Source organism: Epinephelus lanceolatus, chromosome 21 (assembly GCF_041903045.1).
Source record: "Epinephelus lanceolatus isolate andai-2023 chromosome 21, ASM4190304v1, whole genome shotgun sequence".
Classification (NCBI taxonomy): Eukaryota; Metazoa; Chordata; class Actinopteri; order Perciformes; family Serranidae; genus Epinephelus; species Epinephelus lanceolatus.
The window spans coordinates 20,113,034-20,131,499 of NC_135754.1; the positions used below are offsets into that span (position 1 = coordinate 20,113,034).

General features: G+C 43.3%; 1 protein-coding gene across 1 annotated transcript in view; it reads right to left on the bottom strand.

Annotated features, from left to right (window-relative positions):
* svild (supervillin d) overlaps positions 1–17,888 on the bottom strand; it is a 60,074-nt gene extending 42,186 nt beyond the window's left edge. Inside the window, exons 1-2 of the mRNA XM_033611346.2 lie at positions 17,510–17,888; positions 1,655–2,181 (exon numbers count right to left, since the gene is read on the bottom strand). Coding sequence (XP_033467237.1) covers positions 1,655–2,043 — 389 coding nt within the window. The 5' untranslated portion in view covers positions 2,044–2,181; positions 17,510–17,888. The remainder of the gene's footprint in view (positions 1–1,654; positions 2,182–17,509) is intronic.
* Between the last annotated feature and the right edge of the window lie 578 nt (positions 17,889–18,466).

The following is an 18,466-nucleotide window of genomic DNA, read 5'->3' on the forward strand; positions in this document are numbered from 1 at the left end:
AAGCTTTGCTGAGAGATGATAGTGAACACCTGATAGCTGAGATTCGCCGAAACATGCCACGCTGCACATACTGTATTTTGCAACTCTATTACAACACAATACATGCCTTTCCAAATCTTGAAAAATAATTGGTTCATAATCTCCAACAAGCCATCACTCACAGCCCTCTAGATGTCTTGCTTCATTAAGCACAGGGCATGAAAACTTGGCAGAGCCTAATAATCCTACCGCCCCTGCAAGCCCCAATCTCTGACATTCTCTCAGCACTCTGTCCATCTCAGTTCATCTCTCTCCATCGTCATTCCCTCAGGCTGTTTTTCAAGAACAGACAAGTCTGGCTGTGTGAATCCCCGGCTTGATTACAGCTCAAACATCCCCAAACCCACGACTGGGCTTGTTTTACTCCATCTATGCACAAAAATCTCAAGAGAACATTCCTGGCAGCCAATGAGAAAACTCTGAAAGTCTTTCAGGTCACCCAGACAATACCGGTTTGTTACTCCCAGATGTGTTGAACATGTGAGATCCCCCAAATGACTTTTAAGTGAACCAAAACAAGCAGCTTGAATATCATCACAGCAAAACATGGCAAAATAAATGAGGCAGTGCCGTGCTTTGCACACATGGCCAATTTTGGAAATGCGAGCAGCCATGTTTACTTCAAACAGGAGATAGATCTGAGCGTTCTCCAAACGTGTTGCCTTGTTGCCTTCTCTTCTCTCATTAACTACCAGCAAGCCCTTTTACAGTAATCTAATGGTCGTCTTAACCAGTGGAAATGCAAATGTTTTCTAAACAAAGGGCTGCCTCATGAGGGAGCTACTGTTGTTGATTCAACCGCAATTAGTGGGGAACGTTATGCTCCAAGTTCAAGCAGATTTACATGAATGCCTATTCAGCACTCTGTCTGTACTTTCACATTCTTTTTCCAGCAAAATTAGTGCACGTATGCAGGTTTTTTAAATGCCAGATGACCTGTTATAAATGGGCAATAACCTGCTTTTTTTGGTGTGTCACATTTGATGTCGCAAATGGGCCAGAAAACAGGTTAGTAAACAGTTGTAAGCAGCATGAAGGCCAGTGAAAATGTTGCCGTGGTTACTTTTTCATTTAATGTATCTAAGCCTACTTATTCATCTCTTTCTCAAGCTCGATGCAGACTAAATTTTAGATGCTGTGGTGCTTGGACAGAGAGGGAATGTTAAATTGTGGCGGCCCATCACTGCAAAGCAAAGGTGCTTAAATGAGCACATCCACCCAAGTGCCATATTTCCATCACTGCCGATCGGAGCCAATCGAAGCTGGAGTGATAAATACCCGAGACTACTGCAGTGTCATTTAACCCGAGAGTAAATTCCAATTGTAACTTTTCCCATTAAATATAAAAGATAGATGTTAGCCGGATTTTTGTCCAGTGGGAAAGGGGCTTTACTGGAGTCAAAACTGAGACACATGAGAATATCTAAATAATAAATGATGATTTTATTGCAGTCTGTTCCTGGGATTATGCTAGGCTCTCTCCCCTGGCTTTCACAGTCTCTGTTCCTGGACAGCTTTGTGTTTCATGTCACACAGCCAAGTTTATATCACATTGAGAACAACACTGTGGCTGGTCTGATTCATCTTTAACTTGTGACAACATAAATAAACTCACCTCAAGTGAGAGGATGTATTTAAGGAGGAGACAGCTTCGGATTTAGAGGATAAAACTGTGTCTGCTTTGAGGTGAGTGGTAGCCTCTTTTTCCTGGGCGGGCTCATCATCAGTGTGCTCCACAGGTTCTGCTACTTTATTCCTCAGCCCCCTCCTGGTGTATGTGTGCTCCGATCCATTATCCTCATATTTTCCTTTCTCCTTGGTTTCTGAAGACACTGTTTCGGATGTGTCTCCAATTTTCCTGTCCCTACGGACATATTTGGACGTGAATTCATCTGTGTTGCCATAGCGCTCGGCGAGCTCCCTCCTCCTTTCTGCCTTGTACCGGGCAATCCGCTCAGCCTTGGTCTCTGGGGCCGAGCTCTGCAAGGTGTCTATTCCATCCATTTCAAAGTTCAGTTCAGTTCAGGGTTTGAATGCAGGTGAGAGGATTCCAAGTTACTACTTCAACCCAGATATGTAGATCAGCTTTCTTGTAGATCTGCCTCGACAGCGGTGTCTCACTCCATCAAAATCATCCCAGTGCTGCGAACAGAAGAGGAAGACATCATTAGTGCATCATGACTGTAGAGGACAATTTCAGATGACAGGCACTCTAACACCGTGTAAAACTGCATGCACCAAGGCAGCTTTCATAGGAGACTGGCTCAGCTGTAAAGCTCCGAGCCAAGCCCTGCCCTGCCCCAGCTAACACCCCCCAACCCCCTGTGAGAATGATGTCAGCCAGCTTTACTCAAAGACAGCCGACCACCGCAGTGAGCCTCTCATATAACCTCTATTCCATCGACTCACTTGGAGCCAGTTGGAAAGAGGGAGGAGAGAAAGTCAGACTCACACATCAAATAACATCTTCATCCCATTTTATTCCACACTAAGTTGAGGCTTTGTGCCAGAGCCAATTACCTCTTCAACATTATCCCACCTCACAGTGATTCTGTATTTACTACAAACACAAAGCATGAGAATCTCTAAACTGCCCCTAACTGTGAGTATGTACATCAGCCCTGTGAAAGACTAGTTGTAATAAGGGATTTCAACAGTCCACCGTGAAGCAGGAGAATAGTTTTGACTTGTTATGCATGTTAATTTTGCTACTCTTCAGTTTACTGCACTGTGCACCACCTGGGTCTGGTGGGAGATAGCTAACAGCGCCCCTCATTTGGCGACTACCGCTATTAATGCTTCCTGATCTATCAGTGTTGTTGTTGTTGCCACCCCCAGGTCCCCCCTCAAGTTGCCCCAGTGAGTAAGCAGTGGTACTAACATTGTTAACAATGCAGTGGTACTAACATTGTTAACAATGCTAAAGAGCCAGCTGTCTGGCAGCAAGACCAACAGAATATAAAATAAAAGGCAAGACATTTACATCACAAAATATTAAAATTTCACCACTTGTAAATGGATAGCAGTTTGAAATGCACTGTAAAGCTCACTGACTCAGTGGAGCACTGGGGTAAAAGGAAAAGCCTTTTGTATTTTACATAATTTACTTTTTTCCTGTAGAGATTAACTGGTTAGTTACTGGTTAATGGGCATCGGGCTATTAAAAGTAAAATTAATCAGAGCCGACATCCCTAGTTGCAGCCTATCCACAGCAAACACAGCCTCCTAACCAATGCATTCTGCAACAAGCTTCAGCTCACTCAAAAAGATAATCCCTTTAACATCTTCTTCCACATCTAGCACAATAAAAAAATTTCACTCTTTAATAACTTTCGACTTTTCAAATTAAGTTTAGGAGGTACAAAATCAGGAGGTTCAGCTGAGCTCATTTTGTTCCATTAAGCATTCACAGAGCAGAAAACCACACGTATGGCTCGGATGCAGAGGTTTGAAAACTGCACTCCAGCAGCTGACAACAGCAATAAAAAATTATGTGTGCACAGTCTCTGATTGCTGCAAACCAAGAACAGAGGCTTTTCCACAGACTATTTCTCACAGCGCAAGTGCAATAACGATGCTTTGGGGCTTCTGTCCAAGGACAGCGGGGAGAACAGAAATGATAAAATGAGGTATGTGTACTGTATGTTCGAGAGGGGCAGAGATTTAAAGTAGCCCCCTGGTATCGCTCAAAACGCAGGGCATTCAGCACACTGGTTCTCACATTTATGGCCAGGGACAGGGATATGGGAAAATATAAATGAAAAACGCTGTGTCTGGACAATGTTAGCAACGAGAGAAGAAAGAGGGAAAATGAACAATGGGTCAATGCATGGGGGAATAGAAAGGTGAGCCTGGTCATAAGGTGAAATAAATGAGCTGACTCCATTAGCCTTTTTTGAATGATGACATGCTTGAACCAATCTCAAGTGTACCACCTCTGACCCACAGACCACCTGCTGGGGCTATAAAACCAACCCAGAATCAAGACTCGGGTCCCCTTAAAAATATGGCTTTGAAATATTACACAGGAAATGAGTGTATATGTTGGGGAATATGTGTCTGTGTGTCAGTCTTTACCTTGACCTCCACTTTCCCTCCTCCACCTAACATAACAGTGCTTGGCTAAACACCACCTCCCCTGAGTGAATTTAAATTTAGTCCAACCATAAACTGTAACTCTGTTGGACAATTACATGGTGTCTGCTCCTCGTTATAAGCCCAGAGATGTCCGAGACACCTACACTCAGGGAAATGTACAGCACGCTCTGCACTACGAAGACGTAAACTCACCATCTGGTTGTTAAATTCACAGCGAGCGCTTCCATTCCAGGTACTCCAGCGACAAGTATCCATAGCCAATTAAATTTAGCCAGAACAGAAACTACAATATATTCTAGGAATGTAACCAGGATCAGATGTGGCTAAAGCTTTTTAAATGGAATTTACTGCATAATATGAAAACCAAAAGGCCTATATGCAGGCAGAATCAGTTGGTAGCGGTAAATCCACTGCTACCCAGCCGCAAGCTTTCAAGAGCTCCACAGCTCAATAAGAAAAGGATGTTATTGGAGTGGTATTAGGTTTCTGCTGGAAAAAGCTTAGTGTGACAAGATAAGGGTTAAGGCCATTAAAAATATAAATAGTAAAAATGCCAAAACATATCTAAAATTGAGGCAGCAGTACTGTAAACTGTAATGCTCCCTGACCAGTCTAAGACAAACTGACATTTTGGTCATCAAAAACCTAATGCAGATATCTTGACTTCTGGCATCTAGCATATTGCAGATTACAACAAGCTAAAAGGTCTCCCATATGCCAATCGTGAACTCCAAGTTAGGATTCCTTCAGTGATAAATGTCAAGGAATTTTTAGCAGGAGCCAAAAAGCCACTTCCTATGCAAATGCTATGATCTATAAAAACAGACTTGATGGGGGAAACTTCGAGTCATGCTTACGAACATTTTGGAAAGACGAACTGGCGATGCAGATGGTGAGGTGGAAGACTGATAGAAGAAATTTTTGGCTTTGTCCGTATGTGCATTTTTAGTATGGATCCTAAGCAGCAGTGACGGACTCAGGATGTTTGAAGGGCAGGGGCGAAAAGGAAAAAAGGGCACCTACTGCATGACATGGGGCCCCATTGGTGCGCAAGAAGCTAGTGTGTATGTCTTCGTCCTTGATTCTTAATTAAGATTATATAGACAATCCAGGCTAAAAGTATGTTTAAAATGTTTATTTTATAAACTAAAGAAAAGGGTTAGGGCTAGGGTTTCCACTCAAGAGAGCAGCCAAAAGGGCACATCCTCTCGTTTTTGTTAATCAAGAGGGCAGCCAAAAGGGCACATCCTCTCGTTTTTGTTAATCAAGAGGGCAGCCAAAAGGGCACATCTGCTCGTTTTCATCATTCAAGAGGGCAGCTGATAGGGCACATCCTCTCATTTTCGCCACTCAAGAGGGCACTTTAGCGCAGTGTTTTCAACCGAGGCGCCATCAGTGCTAAGCAGTGTTTTATAAATAAAACCCCAGGTGATTAAAACCGGAAAAAACTCTGGATAAAGCAGTTTCTCGTTCAAGTTTCGTCTTGTCGCTAACGGGCCACTAGCCCAGCACCTGCTAATGTGTGCTCACCTATTTTCTTTGATAACTAAGATCCAAACATTCAGGAGGTTTTTACCGGGAGCCAAATTATCCAAAGAGGATTGTTCCTCTCCAAATCAAACAGATCTGGTGACTTAAACAAGTAAAAAACTGAAACACTGAATAAAAAAAAGTTTCAGCTCAAAAATCTGTGCTTCTTTGACAATGTTTAGCTCACAGATGGCTGCTAACTACAGCATCCAAGGCAAAAACACAAATGGTGTTTGATTCAAAGCTACCTGAACAAACATGGTATTGCATGGCAGATGCCCTGTGTAGATATAAGCAGCTCATTCTAAGGTAACAAAAACATGACAATTCTTATTTTCAGGTGATTATAAACTCCAGAAAACATACTTATTATCTTCCATTTCTGCCTATATATCCCAATAAATCCTTCACACTGGACCTTTAAACTCAATGTCACTGAAAAGTCTGTGAATTGCCTTATGAAGGCAAAACGTTCCCGAGTTTGGATGTTGTTTTCAGGACTGTGCTTACATAATTCACCTAGGTCACTACCTATAAAAGGAGTGCTAAACAGTACGCTAAAGCTTGTCCGAGGAGACCCAGAACATCGAGGCTGCTTTGTTTGGAAGCTGCATGTGTTATTTTAAGCAACAGGGGGGGACTGAAAACACAGATGTGAGTCATACATGAAAAATCAACACCCCTATCAGCAAATGTGAACTCACTCGCGAGTATTGTTTTGGTAGGTGTTTTACACTGCCAAAACACCCCAAGGTGTCTTTACCTATTTATGGTGATTTCTTTAGAAATACAGGCAAGTGGAGACAGAGCGAGCAGAGACGTGCAGGACCAAACCTCACTGGGAGGGCTCTGAATCAAGTCCAATGTGCAAGTATTGATGTACAGTATGATGATAGGTGGAGAGGGAAATAACTCAATGCACTCAGTGTCACACTCACCACAACTGACGGGTTTGTTGATGGACAGAGTGTAAGACAAAATATCTCTGACGTCAGTGCATAGGTCTCGCTCAGTATGTGGTTATACCAGTCCTACCTGCCAATTCATGCTGGCAATATCATTTCTGCTCCTCTAGGGCATGTAAACAAACAGCGTCCTCTGTTTTCAGTCATTAGAGTTTTCTCTCTGACCTTTTCTTGTCCACTGGGAGTAGTTACTGGCGACAAGAGGAAGATCTGTCTCAACAAAGGCCAAGTGTGTCACTTCCTGACCGTGCCCCATATCCTCCTTCATGAATGCTTGATTAATCAGGAAACATTACTCATAAACCTGACAAATGTCCAAAACTCTCTTGAGAGCCAGGATGAAAGAGGGCACTGAGAAAACTTTTAAAGGGTTCAACAGCCAGACATCCTCTTCGTAGTATCAAATTTAGTGTCATCATTTCTAAGTACTACGTACTAAGTCTAAGTACTTTGTGATGGCCCAGTTTTTAAATATTTACTTCTCTGCAAAGACCTCTAGCAGTTATTTCGGATTACATAATCCATGTTCTGGCCCGTCTGACAGATGCAATATACCACAAATGCAGAAGTTGCAAAAGCCAAGTCAGTTTAAAGATGATTCAAAATGTGTGAGGAGAATTTTCACCATCTGTTACAGCAGACAAAATATGTGGATATTTTTCTACCTATCCATCTTTAGCCCTATTTCCACCGCACTGAGCAGTACAGCACGGTTCAGTTCAGTTAAGTACGCTTTTTTTCCTGTTTCCATTGTGAAAAGCTGTGGATGGTACCAATGGAACCGTTCTGTAGTGTCCCCATTTTTGGTCCCCCTTCTGTTGGGGTACCTAGCACACAGATCTGGAACTAAAAAGGTGGAGCTGTGAACACTGCAGTCTGTTGATTGGTCAGTAGCAGACGGTCACTCTGCTCAGGGCTGAGTTGTGACTGGTTGGCTCATGTAACCACTGTTCATACTGTGGAGAGTTTTATATACATGCGTAAACTTTAACCATAAAAACAAAGGATGTTTTGCTGCCTCTCACAGCAGCTGTATTCTGAGAAAAAATAACTTAATTCACTGGGCCGACTGCCAGCAACGTTAACGTTGAATTAACTTGAATTACTCAATGCATGAGCTGACGACATGAATCCATCAACATACCTTAAATTTCACTGAGACAACTCTGACCATAACTTCAGTTTTCATATGACATACACTTTAATTAATGAGTGGATCTTCAAGCGTTCATATTAATTTCAGCTGAGTTACGTGAACGGCATAACCCAAACATCACTCCGAGAGAAAAAAAGCGTCACAGAGCATTGTTCCTGTGGGCTACAGCAACACTAAACCCCTGAGCTTGCCTGAGAAGGACTAAATGCACAAACCCGCTATTTTTAAATATCCCATGGAGAGAGACTCTCACTGCAGCCTGTTTTAGTTTGTTCTGAGAATGTAAGAGTGCAGCCCCGTTCTGTGGACAATAAATGAGGAAATACAGTGAGTGTTGGATTGAGCAGTGAGTGACAACAACCCTGCCCACATTTAAGAGGACTGTTTACAGTGTAAACACTAGGGTCTAGGTACCATGTCTGAAGGATTACTTTTGGTTCCAAAGGTACCATACCGAAAGTGTTTGGTGGAAACAGAGTTTATGGTGTCCATATATTCTCAATGTCCTACTGTAATCTGTGTAGCTTAGTATAAAATTTCGGAATACGTGAGTCAACTAAAGCACCTGAAGGAAATCCAGTCGAATTTCATTATGTCGCTGTTACTCACAGACCACTGATGTCATCATCTGAATGGGTGAAGCAATGGGAAGCAGGCTTATTATGGGAAAAGAGTACATGTCACACAGATTGATAGGGATCACGTACACATTAACTCGCTGATTCATTCCAAGACAAGAGCCAGACGGAGAGCTGCCTCAGAGGCAAACGCTGACCTGTTGCCCACCAGCCTGTGTATCTTTTCAGAATTCACATGTCCATGCAGGAGGACAGAGCAGGAATGCAGGCTACACCCCTTTTCATAAACAGTGGATTTGCATAGAAAACGTAGGGGATTTTGACTGCATAAAAATATCAGGGGCTTTCTCTTCAAGTAGTGTTCAGACTGAAGCTTGAATAGACAAATTGTAGCCCAGGTCCAAGCAACAAACATGCAAACATTTAAGGTATTATATGCAAGTGTCCAGTTCTTTATATTGTGTCAGTTCAGCCTCATGAGTCTCTATCTTTATCTAATCATACCTTGAAACTCTTAGTCAACACCACAGATATTTACACTTGAAACTGCTTCCATTTTGACAGCTATGCTTACAATGCACACCTCTGTAAAGTTGCATGAAATGGACAGTACACAAGATATCTCTTCACAACACTTTGTATTGAGACAACATGTTGCCACCGTAAACCTTCAGGAATCCACATAAAGCCACCGCAAACATCAGAGAGACTTTCCTTGGCTGTACAGAAAGAGAGGAGGCAGTTAAGAGACACAGCCAGCTCCTGACACACATTCTTCCTGAGGGAAAAGGGTGGAGAGTGGAAACTTTGCTCCACTGAGAAAACCAGGTGCCAGTGCATGGACAGCAAGCCCATTTTTAAGAAAAGGTCCTCAGCTGGTGCAGCTCGGGGGAATTTCCAGCCAAGCTCAAGGACCATAACAAGGCAAAACAAAAGATGGAAGTGTCTTCAATGCAGAGGAAATCAGAGTGACTTTCAAAATGATTGTTTCCTTGCTTTGGGGTTTGGTCACGCCATGTGTATCCCGAACTATTCCACATCTTACCTTGTTGCACCTACACTGTTCAATATGCATTCAGAAAAAGCAACATTCGAAAGCGCAACAAGGCATGTGTCCTATGATTTGTACAGTATGCTGCATGTTTGTGTGCATGGGCGTGTATGACTGCAACCAGGTCATGTGACCAACCATTAAAAGCAGAAAGGCCTGAGTACGGGTCACCAGTCCCCAATCCAATAACTCCATCTTCTACATTGAGCATTGGCTTCTACACGATCTATCCAACCAACCAACCAAACAAACACACCAGAAACCGGCCAGAGAGAGGGGCGGGGTCCAGGGTGTGTCACACTTTTTCAAGCCATCCTCATACAACAATCAACCACATACTGAGTGGACAATGTGTTTCTCATTAAAAAGCAATCATTCAGCTCTTAAGGCGGTTTTAAGTGCCCTGCCTGCAACCACTGGCAGAGTGAAATTTTAATTGTCGAAGCTCACAACACTTCACGCTGTCGAAACGGGGCCTCCGCTAATAGAGAGCTTCAAAAGGATGGTTCTGACAGGAGAGGTGTGTTTGTCTAACATGGCTGAAGCCCTCCATACACATGACTCAACTCTCCCCTGGCTTTGGGCTGCGAGGAAAATAGGAAAAGGGGGGAAAGGAGGAGGAGGAGATGAAGCGATAGGGAAGGATGGTGGGTACAGCAAGAGAATGATGAAAGAAGATGGAGAGGATTGAGGGGAGAATAGGCTTTTGTGGGGGTGGATGTGATGGCTTTGTGGGGCATGTGTCTCCAGGGTGCCAAGGGGCCCCGGTCTGGAGGGTGGAGGGAGGACAAGATCTTCTGCTGCTGCTGCAAAGAGGAGGAGGAAGAGGATGGGGCAAAAACAGGGCCTGAGACTAATCCATCTCCCCCCTCCCTCCCCTCTCTCCCCTCTGTTTCGCACACAGACACAAACTCCCTTAAATCCCTTTTACCAGAAGTCCCGCTGACTGCAGCCAGTCACCCGAGAGCCAGTTGACATAACAACCCCCTGGGTACTCATGCCTGCGCTCAGCTTTGCCTGAGTAACTGACACTGTAAAAACTGTGCTGACCTGCTTGAGGGCGGAGCTGCCATTGTCATCTTTGTCAGCAGAGACAACTGCATATGTCATTTAAAATAAAATTATAAAGTAACACATGAGCGTCTGTGTTTTCCTCTATTTTTTTTTTTTTTTTTTTTACAGGCTACCTCTTTGTCTTGGCCTTCCGGCTTTCTGTTTGCCGCATTCAAAGGACCCATTAAATGTGATGTATGGGAAAGCAAACAAGCAAACTCACACAGAAACATACACTGCAGCGCACAACTGAGGAATAGCAACACGAAAACAGGCCAACGGAAATACACACTGGCTCTCCAACAAGGCTGCAATCATGGAAGCTGGAGTGCGGAGTGGGAAGGGTGGGGTTTATGGGGCTTTATCTAGCTAGGGGATCGGGCACACACACATAACACACTGCAGTTGGACTGCTTTCAGTGGGTTAATGTGGGCCAGACACAAACACCCACACATTTTTTTTTTTTTAACGGACAGATGCACTGTAGTAGCTACAGTTAAAGCACCTACCCTCGCACCGATTGCTGCACCCTGACATACGGAAAGCATTGCCTCACTCCAGCAACACTTGAAGCGCATTAAATTTGCCAGCCTTTGATGGAAAGAGTGAGAAACGTTCAGATTTGCAGAGGCATTCATCAGCACATGCAATCAAAGCTGGTTTTTAAACCTGAACTAGTTACTTCGCATTACAACAATTATTCCACTCATGATAACATGCATTGATCCTAATTTAAAAGCATGTTGTGACTGAGCTTTCTCTCCTTAGAAACCATCTAATGCGATTTCTCTGCCTGTCAACAACTTATCAACATGTACTTCATCCCCAGAACGGCCGTCTGTAAGATACAGACAAGGCTCAACAGAGAGGGAGGGCAACATGAGGTTGGGGGGGGATCAGTGGGGTGGAATGTCTCATCCGGTGAATCCTGCTGGTGGGGCTTCTCTCTCCAGTCTGCTCTCTGGTGTCCACTGTACAGAGCAGACACCATCTGGCCAGCTGGAATGGCACGGAGCAGGGGGTGGAGAGGTTAAGGGGGTCTTCTGTCTTTCAGGGGGATGGGTTATGGCTGAGTGATGGAGTATTAACAGTAGTGGTATTAACCATTTAATGTCAACTAAACTCTTTTAAGCAGGAAAAAATATCCAGAAAAATACAGGAATACTGAGGCGACTGGGACCACTAGCCTTTCCTGTAAATATGAATATGAAATGCCTTGAATGCTGTATAAAGGTTAAATATAACACATGAAACTGACTCAAAGCGTTTACTGCCTCTTCATGTGATATTTTGGTTTGTTTTTGGGGGGATTTATGTACCGGAGCATTTCTTGGCCTGGACCAGCCAAGGTCTCTACTAATTGCCTGGCAACCTGTGAGTCACAGTTTCCAGCCAAGAAATGGTCTGGCACATAACACCCTGTAAAATCACTTAAAATTCAAGTTTTTGTACAAATTAAACAAACATGCTTCGACACTATGTAAGCTTTTGAGGTGGGATTAGCAAATTTTGGTACCTTTGGACAGAGCCAGGTTAGTGGGTTCCCCCTAGTGCCTTTTACACTGCCTGTTCAAGGCGAGAATGTCATGCCGTTATTCCACCACGCTGTTCTTTATGAAAGGTACGATTACAGAACCGGGGGGGGGGCAGAGTTGTCTCGCCTTTAACCGGCAGCGGAGGCAGTGACAGCACCAGCACCTGATCCTTTCACACTGCCTGTGCAAGGCGTAAATGTCATGCCATCATTGCACCTCACTGTTCTTTATAAAAGGTCCGATTGGGGGGACAGAGTTGTCTTGCCCTTAATCGGCAGCAGAGGTAGTGACAGCGGCCAACATGGGACCAAAGACAGGGTGAGATGTTTTGAAATGTATTATGTGTGCAACCCACCACTGGGAGATTTAAAAGCCAGCTAGCTGCAGTTAGCAGCTAACCCAACAAAGGAGAACAGCAGCCAAAAATGTCGGCAATGAGGTCCAGGAGCTCCTTACCCCCCAAGCAGACAACGAGATCAGCCACCATACAACACGGACGGTCAATGATTGACACTGCCATGTTATGTCATTATTGTTAAGAAAGCGCTGCCCATAGGAATGCTATGTGTCAAACTAGAGGCAGACTCTGTCATGTTACATGTCTCGGCTGTCGGGCCACTTTTGCTTCAGGGACACCGTCATACTATCTGAAATCATGCCCTAGTTTGGTTTTGTGTAAAAAAGCCAAGCAGGCATAACAAAGGGACTTTGTAGACGCCCTATCGTGCAACCTCTGTGTAAAAAGGAATCCGGTTTCTGTTTTTATGCTAAGCTAAGCTAACTGGCTGCTAGTGGTAGCTCCATATTTACAGTACAAACATTAGAGGGGTATCGATCCTCTCATCTAACTCTTGGCAAGAAAGTAAATAAGAGTATTTTCCAAGAGTAATTGTTTTAATTAGTTAGTTTACGACTACAAATGACAGTGATGGTGACAGATGATGGTTTTTTTGGAAGCTGATGAAATTTCTCCTTAAACGTGAAAAATCAACCTTCCACTCTCCCTAACAGATAATCACATTGATTCAACCATAAAATACAACTGGTTCCTTAATTCCTGTATACCTAATATTTATCACGCTACAGCAGAGAAATGTTTAAAATCATAGTGCAGTATACAGATTGTGCGTACACTTCCCGGCAAATAAAATGAGGGCAGCAGTATTTGACTACTGCCTTACAGATAAGTACAAGGCAACATTTAAAAGTCAAAAAAGTTTTCATTAAAATGCTGCTGTCCAAACACAATGCTGTGACTGTATCCCTACATGTGGGTTACAATGATACATTTGTTTGTGCACGTTTTAGTAATAAACGTTTCATGGCAACATCTGTCACTCACATGGGAAGAAAAGGCAATAAATCCCTGGTTGACATGCACAGAAGAGGTTACCCATAAACTTGCTTGTTTTGAACGCAGACTCAAAACATTCCTTTATTCAGAGGCTTTATTTTCAGTTGACGGTGGTGTCAGATGAAATTCTGCTCTGGCACCGGGCTTAAACAAAGTGAAATGTAGTATGGAGAGAAGCCCTGTGCTGCCCCTGCACATGGAAAATATTACGTGTGCACAAATCAAATGAAAGTCTGAAGTATAACCATATGTTGATGTGCCATGCAAATATTATACTGGTTAAAGACGTCATTGAAGTGGGCCCTGGCTGACCAAATACAGTTAGCCTCTCAGTGACGAAGCTGGACGCGGTCCACTCTAACTGCTAGCTAGGTTTATAAATATGTCTTAGTGGAGATTAGCCTAAGGGTAACCCCCTCGCACTCTTCCCCGAGGAGTTCCTATTGCTCACTTTGTCACATCCCTTCTGCTTTATATAAATATTTGCACTGCAGAGCTTCTTGGCTGTGCAGCCGACATCAACCCCGACTGAGAGCTGAGACGACAGGATTGGTCAGACTGGAGAGAAGGGAGAGATGGGGTTGAGTGGGTGGATCTTGTGCTTGACTGTCTGCAGCCAAGTTTTGCAGTTCGGCTGCAGCATGTTATTTAACTGTTAAATAACACATGTAGGTGAAGATTCAGACGCAATATGCTCAATCAAAATACTAACAGAGCTTTTACAGTCGGGCTACTGATCTGAGTGTTTTTAAAACGATCACAAACATAGGGCCACAAATATCTATGTACAATAAATCACTGAGAAGCCATTTACGCCATCACTCTCTCTGTGCAGGTGCAGCAGAAGTGCATATTAGGAGAAGTTTAAACAAACTGACAAGAGTGAATCTCTTCTAAAACTACCGCAGGAGAGAAATCAGCGAATCATATCGCCAATCCAAAATAGAAAAAAGGAACGAAACTAAGTCTGAGGCAATCTGGGTGCACAAGTGTAGGCTCCTTATTCCAGGCCTTTCCCACTACAGTCTTGTTAAAACCCTAAAATTACCCATTTAAATGCAATTTACAATCCTAATTTAACAAGAGGGTTTTTTTTACGTCTCCTCAATTACTATTCAACTAAAGAACACCCAGTGTACCAAACTAAATCTCAAACTAACACCTCCATGACAGAAGGTTGGCAAAACCAAAGCAGAACTTACAGAATGAAAACCCAAATGAGAGACCAATGAAGAATCTGGAGCACAAATGAGCAAATACCTGCGAGTGACCACCTGTGAGGGGATATTCCTGCTGAACGTGAGTAGTGCCAAATGTGATGGATGCATTTGTTAGCATGCTTGCATGTACATACTGCGAAAAATGATGTTATTGGTACATTTTCCATTTTCTTACGTTCCATGCCTGTCTCCCGAATCACTGCCCGACAGGCAGCATTTCTCATGTTTGGCAGATTGTATTTTTCATGGCCAATATTTATACAATATAAGCTGATTAACACAGCAACAAGCAGGGTCAACCACGCACACTTCAATGCTGTTGGCTGAGGCTGCACTTTTCTGGTCAAGTTCACCAAAGTTGAACTCAACGCAATGAAAATTTGAAAACATGGAAATTTGCTTTGCCGCCAGATGCAAATGTTTTTGCCCCTTTGCTCACACTGTATGGAGGTTACCAAGAAGCGAATATTTGCCCATATAAATTTTGCAAATGTTTGACCATATCCTCACACCTCTTCCTAACTGGAAGCAATGCGAACGAGCGAACATCAGATTGTCAAAGCTTTTCTTAATGGAGATGTTGTAACCAATGCTGTGTGTCAGGGAACAGGCTAAGAGACGTGTGGCTTGCTTGTCAAACGGTCGAACTGGCTCTGTTTTTGCAAAACTTCACCTTTTTTCAGAGCAACAGCAAAATTCCTTGGCTCGAGAGGTGCCCTGAACACTGCTGTTGATCTTAATATGTCTAGACATCACACGTCATTCACCAGTTTGCTTGCTTGCATAGAAGTTAACAAAAGCCGAATATCCACCAATATAAATCTCAAGAATGTGTGACCATGCCCTTAGGAGGAGGAAAAGTCCTCATCAAAGCCAAAAACATGGTTCCCACACATTTACATTAAAATTCAAGGACTTTCCAAGCCCAGTTCCCTCAAATTTCAGGAACCAACCAGGACCCACCCCAGTTTGATATCAACTCTGTCAACAGTGAGAATTTTTATGAGAATAAGCAGGCACTTCAAACGCTCACAGACAACAATTAAAAAGAGACAGAGACAAAATCAACTATCTATGTCTTATTTAAAAAAAACTTTCAAGGCCATGTTTTTCCCCCTCAAATGTACAAACTTTAAGGGATTTCAAGGACCCGTGGGAACCCTGCAAAAAACAAAAACACCATGATTCAGCCCCTAAACTCCTTGCTATAGCTTTCTCGTAATGACAGCAATTCAAGAATTGAAACTTGGTCTACAGTTTCACTCCTGACTTGCTTTGAGGGGTGAAAGAGAAAAGGAATGACAAGTTGACGTTCCAGTGTCGAACAAGACAAGTCTCTGCAGCAGGTAATCTCATCCCCAGCACGCTCCTCCACCCTCCAAAGGCCCTCTCACTAATGTTGAGTAACAAGATCCCTGCAGGGGCAACGCGACGCCACCCTAAAGATTGACACGAGGCGTTCAGGTGAATGATAACACAGCTGCATAACACTCACTTCTGGGAAACAACAAAGGGCGTCTGTGTCTTTGTTTGGGGTCTTTACATGGTCCAAAGAAGAAGCAGGTAAAGAGCAGTAGAATTACGCAAGCATGACAGGAGCCACTCCCTGCTCTGGCTGCTCTGCACAAGCTGGGTACTCTTCAATGGCCACCAACTTTCTGTTATTTCTCAACACAACAACACTCACACAAAGACGCATGCTGTTATTAATGAGTTACAGAGCACAACAAGCATGTGCTGTCCTGCTCAGAGCCTGACACACAGACCCAGAGTGCGTCTTATCACGGCATGCATCAGCTTTCTGTTTAGTGTCTTGCACAACACCAGCTGGCTAAGGTAGGTCTTGGTAAACCTGTTGTGACACACGGGCCACTGCGCTGCTGTATAGGAAAATTACAGTCTAGCAAGCCTCAAATACCATAGCCCTTGGATATGAAGCTTCAATTCACCATTTGGGAAACAAAAGACACTCTACAGTGACTCGTGCAATGATTGACAGCACTTTTTGAAGATACAGTATGATTAACTTCACACTGTATCATTTCTTTCTCCTTAAAATTACATTATTGTGAACACACACCTCTGAATTCACAGCTGGGTGACAAGTGATAAGAGCCTGGTCCAGCTGACACCTTGCAGTCGTCATATTTCAAAGGAAATCAAACAGGTCTCGTCTGTGTTAGTGTGCACAGACATTACCCAAGCAGTTTGCAAGTATTTGCACAACCGTGACAGTGTGACACAGATAAACACGACTTTGATTCCCGAGCATTTCGTGCCAACTTGCATAATCCAGTCTGCAGTGACACGACTGTAAGGGTTTTGGAGTTATAGAGTGACAGCCATTTCAGCTCTCTCACATTACCACTTTGTTTTCACAGGTGGTTTTGCACAAGTCAAACCACACATGCTCACCCCTGTGTGTCAGTGTTTGCAAGGAGGCTGACTCCACTCAACAAGTCTCTGTTGACCAATCTGCCAAATCTAAGGCAAGACAGTGGGTGAGAGGATACAACCAGCTGGCTTGGATGTGCTGTCACTTGATATAGCCTGCAGCCAATGGAGTATAAAGTGTTTTCTCCATAGGATGCCGGTGTACGAAAAGCAAGCAAGTGCAAGATTAAGGAGTAATAATAAAGTGTCTATTGTCACTGTGGGAACTAGAATGATGAATAAGGAAGGAAACCACTCTGACAAATGCAATGACAGCTGTTCAATGTGTGTGTATGACAATGTTTCGACACTAAACCACGCATCATATGCTTCAGTGTAGTATTTTGTCCAATCAAATGTCAGTCACAGATGAGCATTTCCTGTTTAAACACTTAAAATCAGTCAGAGGAAGCTTATGGTGTCTGCAAATGCAACAACACACTCATTATACAGTAATTACAGCATAAACTGGCATTAAACACTGTGTGTAACATACCTGCAATCCTTAATGGAGGTCTGCACACGCGTCAGCCAACACAACATCCACGGAGATATGACTGTGGGACCTTTAAACAGCTGTTCAAATATTAAAACACACTCACTACGTTCAGGTTCAAGCAGCAGGTTAGCTAACCGTGTTTTGGAAAGTTCCTGACGATGGTAACGTTCACCGCAGCACGTCACTACCAACGTTCAACCAGCACGAGCGAGCCCCAGACGAGAACAGAAGATAAAACATAGAGATAAACAGACTCTATTATTCGTTAGAAAATAGTTTGACTGTTTCTACTCATCCTCCATGGAAGCTGAGGGGAGACGCGGCTCTGTAACAGCCGAGCAGAGAGCAGAGGCGGCGGTGAGAGCTGCCGCTGCAGGTCAGTAACTTCAAACTTAAACTAACTGCTCGATCCTGATTGGCCCAGACTCCCGTGGTGATGCGTTCAGGCTGCACTGGTTAATGTGGAGAATTACCCCCCTTTGAAGTGTGTTTTTCGCTATTGCTTTTCGTAGTTTGCAGTAAGTAAATAAATAAATAGATAAATAAAAGAAGTAGGAAGTGACCTTATTTATACAGTCTATGGAAGTGACGAATATAGTAACTCAATCATTTTCACATTTGTACATTTTCGGTACTAGTACCTGCTTAAGCATGTAGTAGTCATGGTAGGCATAGTAAGAGCAGTAGTAAACCATGCTGCATTTACTGCAGTAGGACTTCTACAGGCAAAACATAGTTAAGCTTTTAAATGTAGTTGTTGCAATAGATGAGAAAAGAGCCTTTTGGTTTGTGAACCTTGAAATAATACAGTGTCTACTTGATCAGCTCGCATATGTCCTTGTAAGAGTAATTTAAGAGTAATTCTCAGTTCTTTCATTTGATTTATTATGAGGGGGCTAAATGGCAAAACTATCCAATATGTGAAACACAAAACACAAAGATGAGAGAAATTCC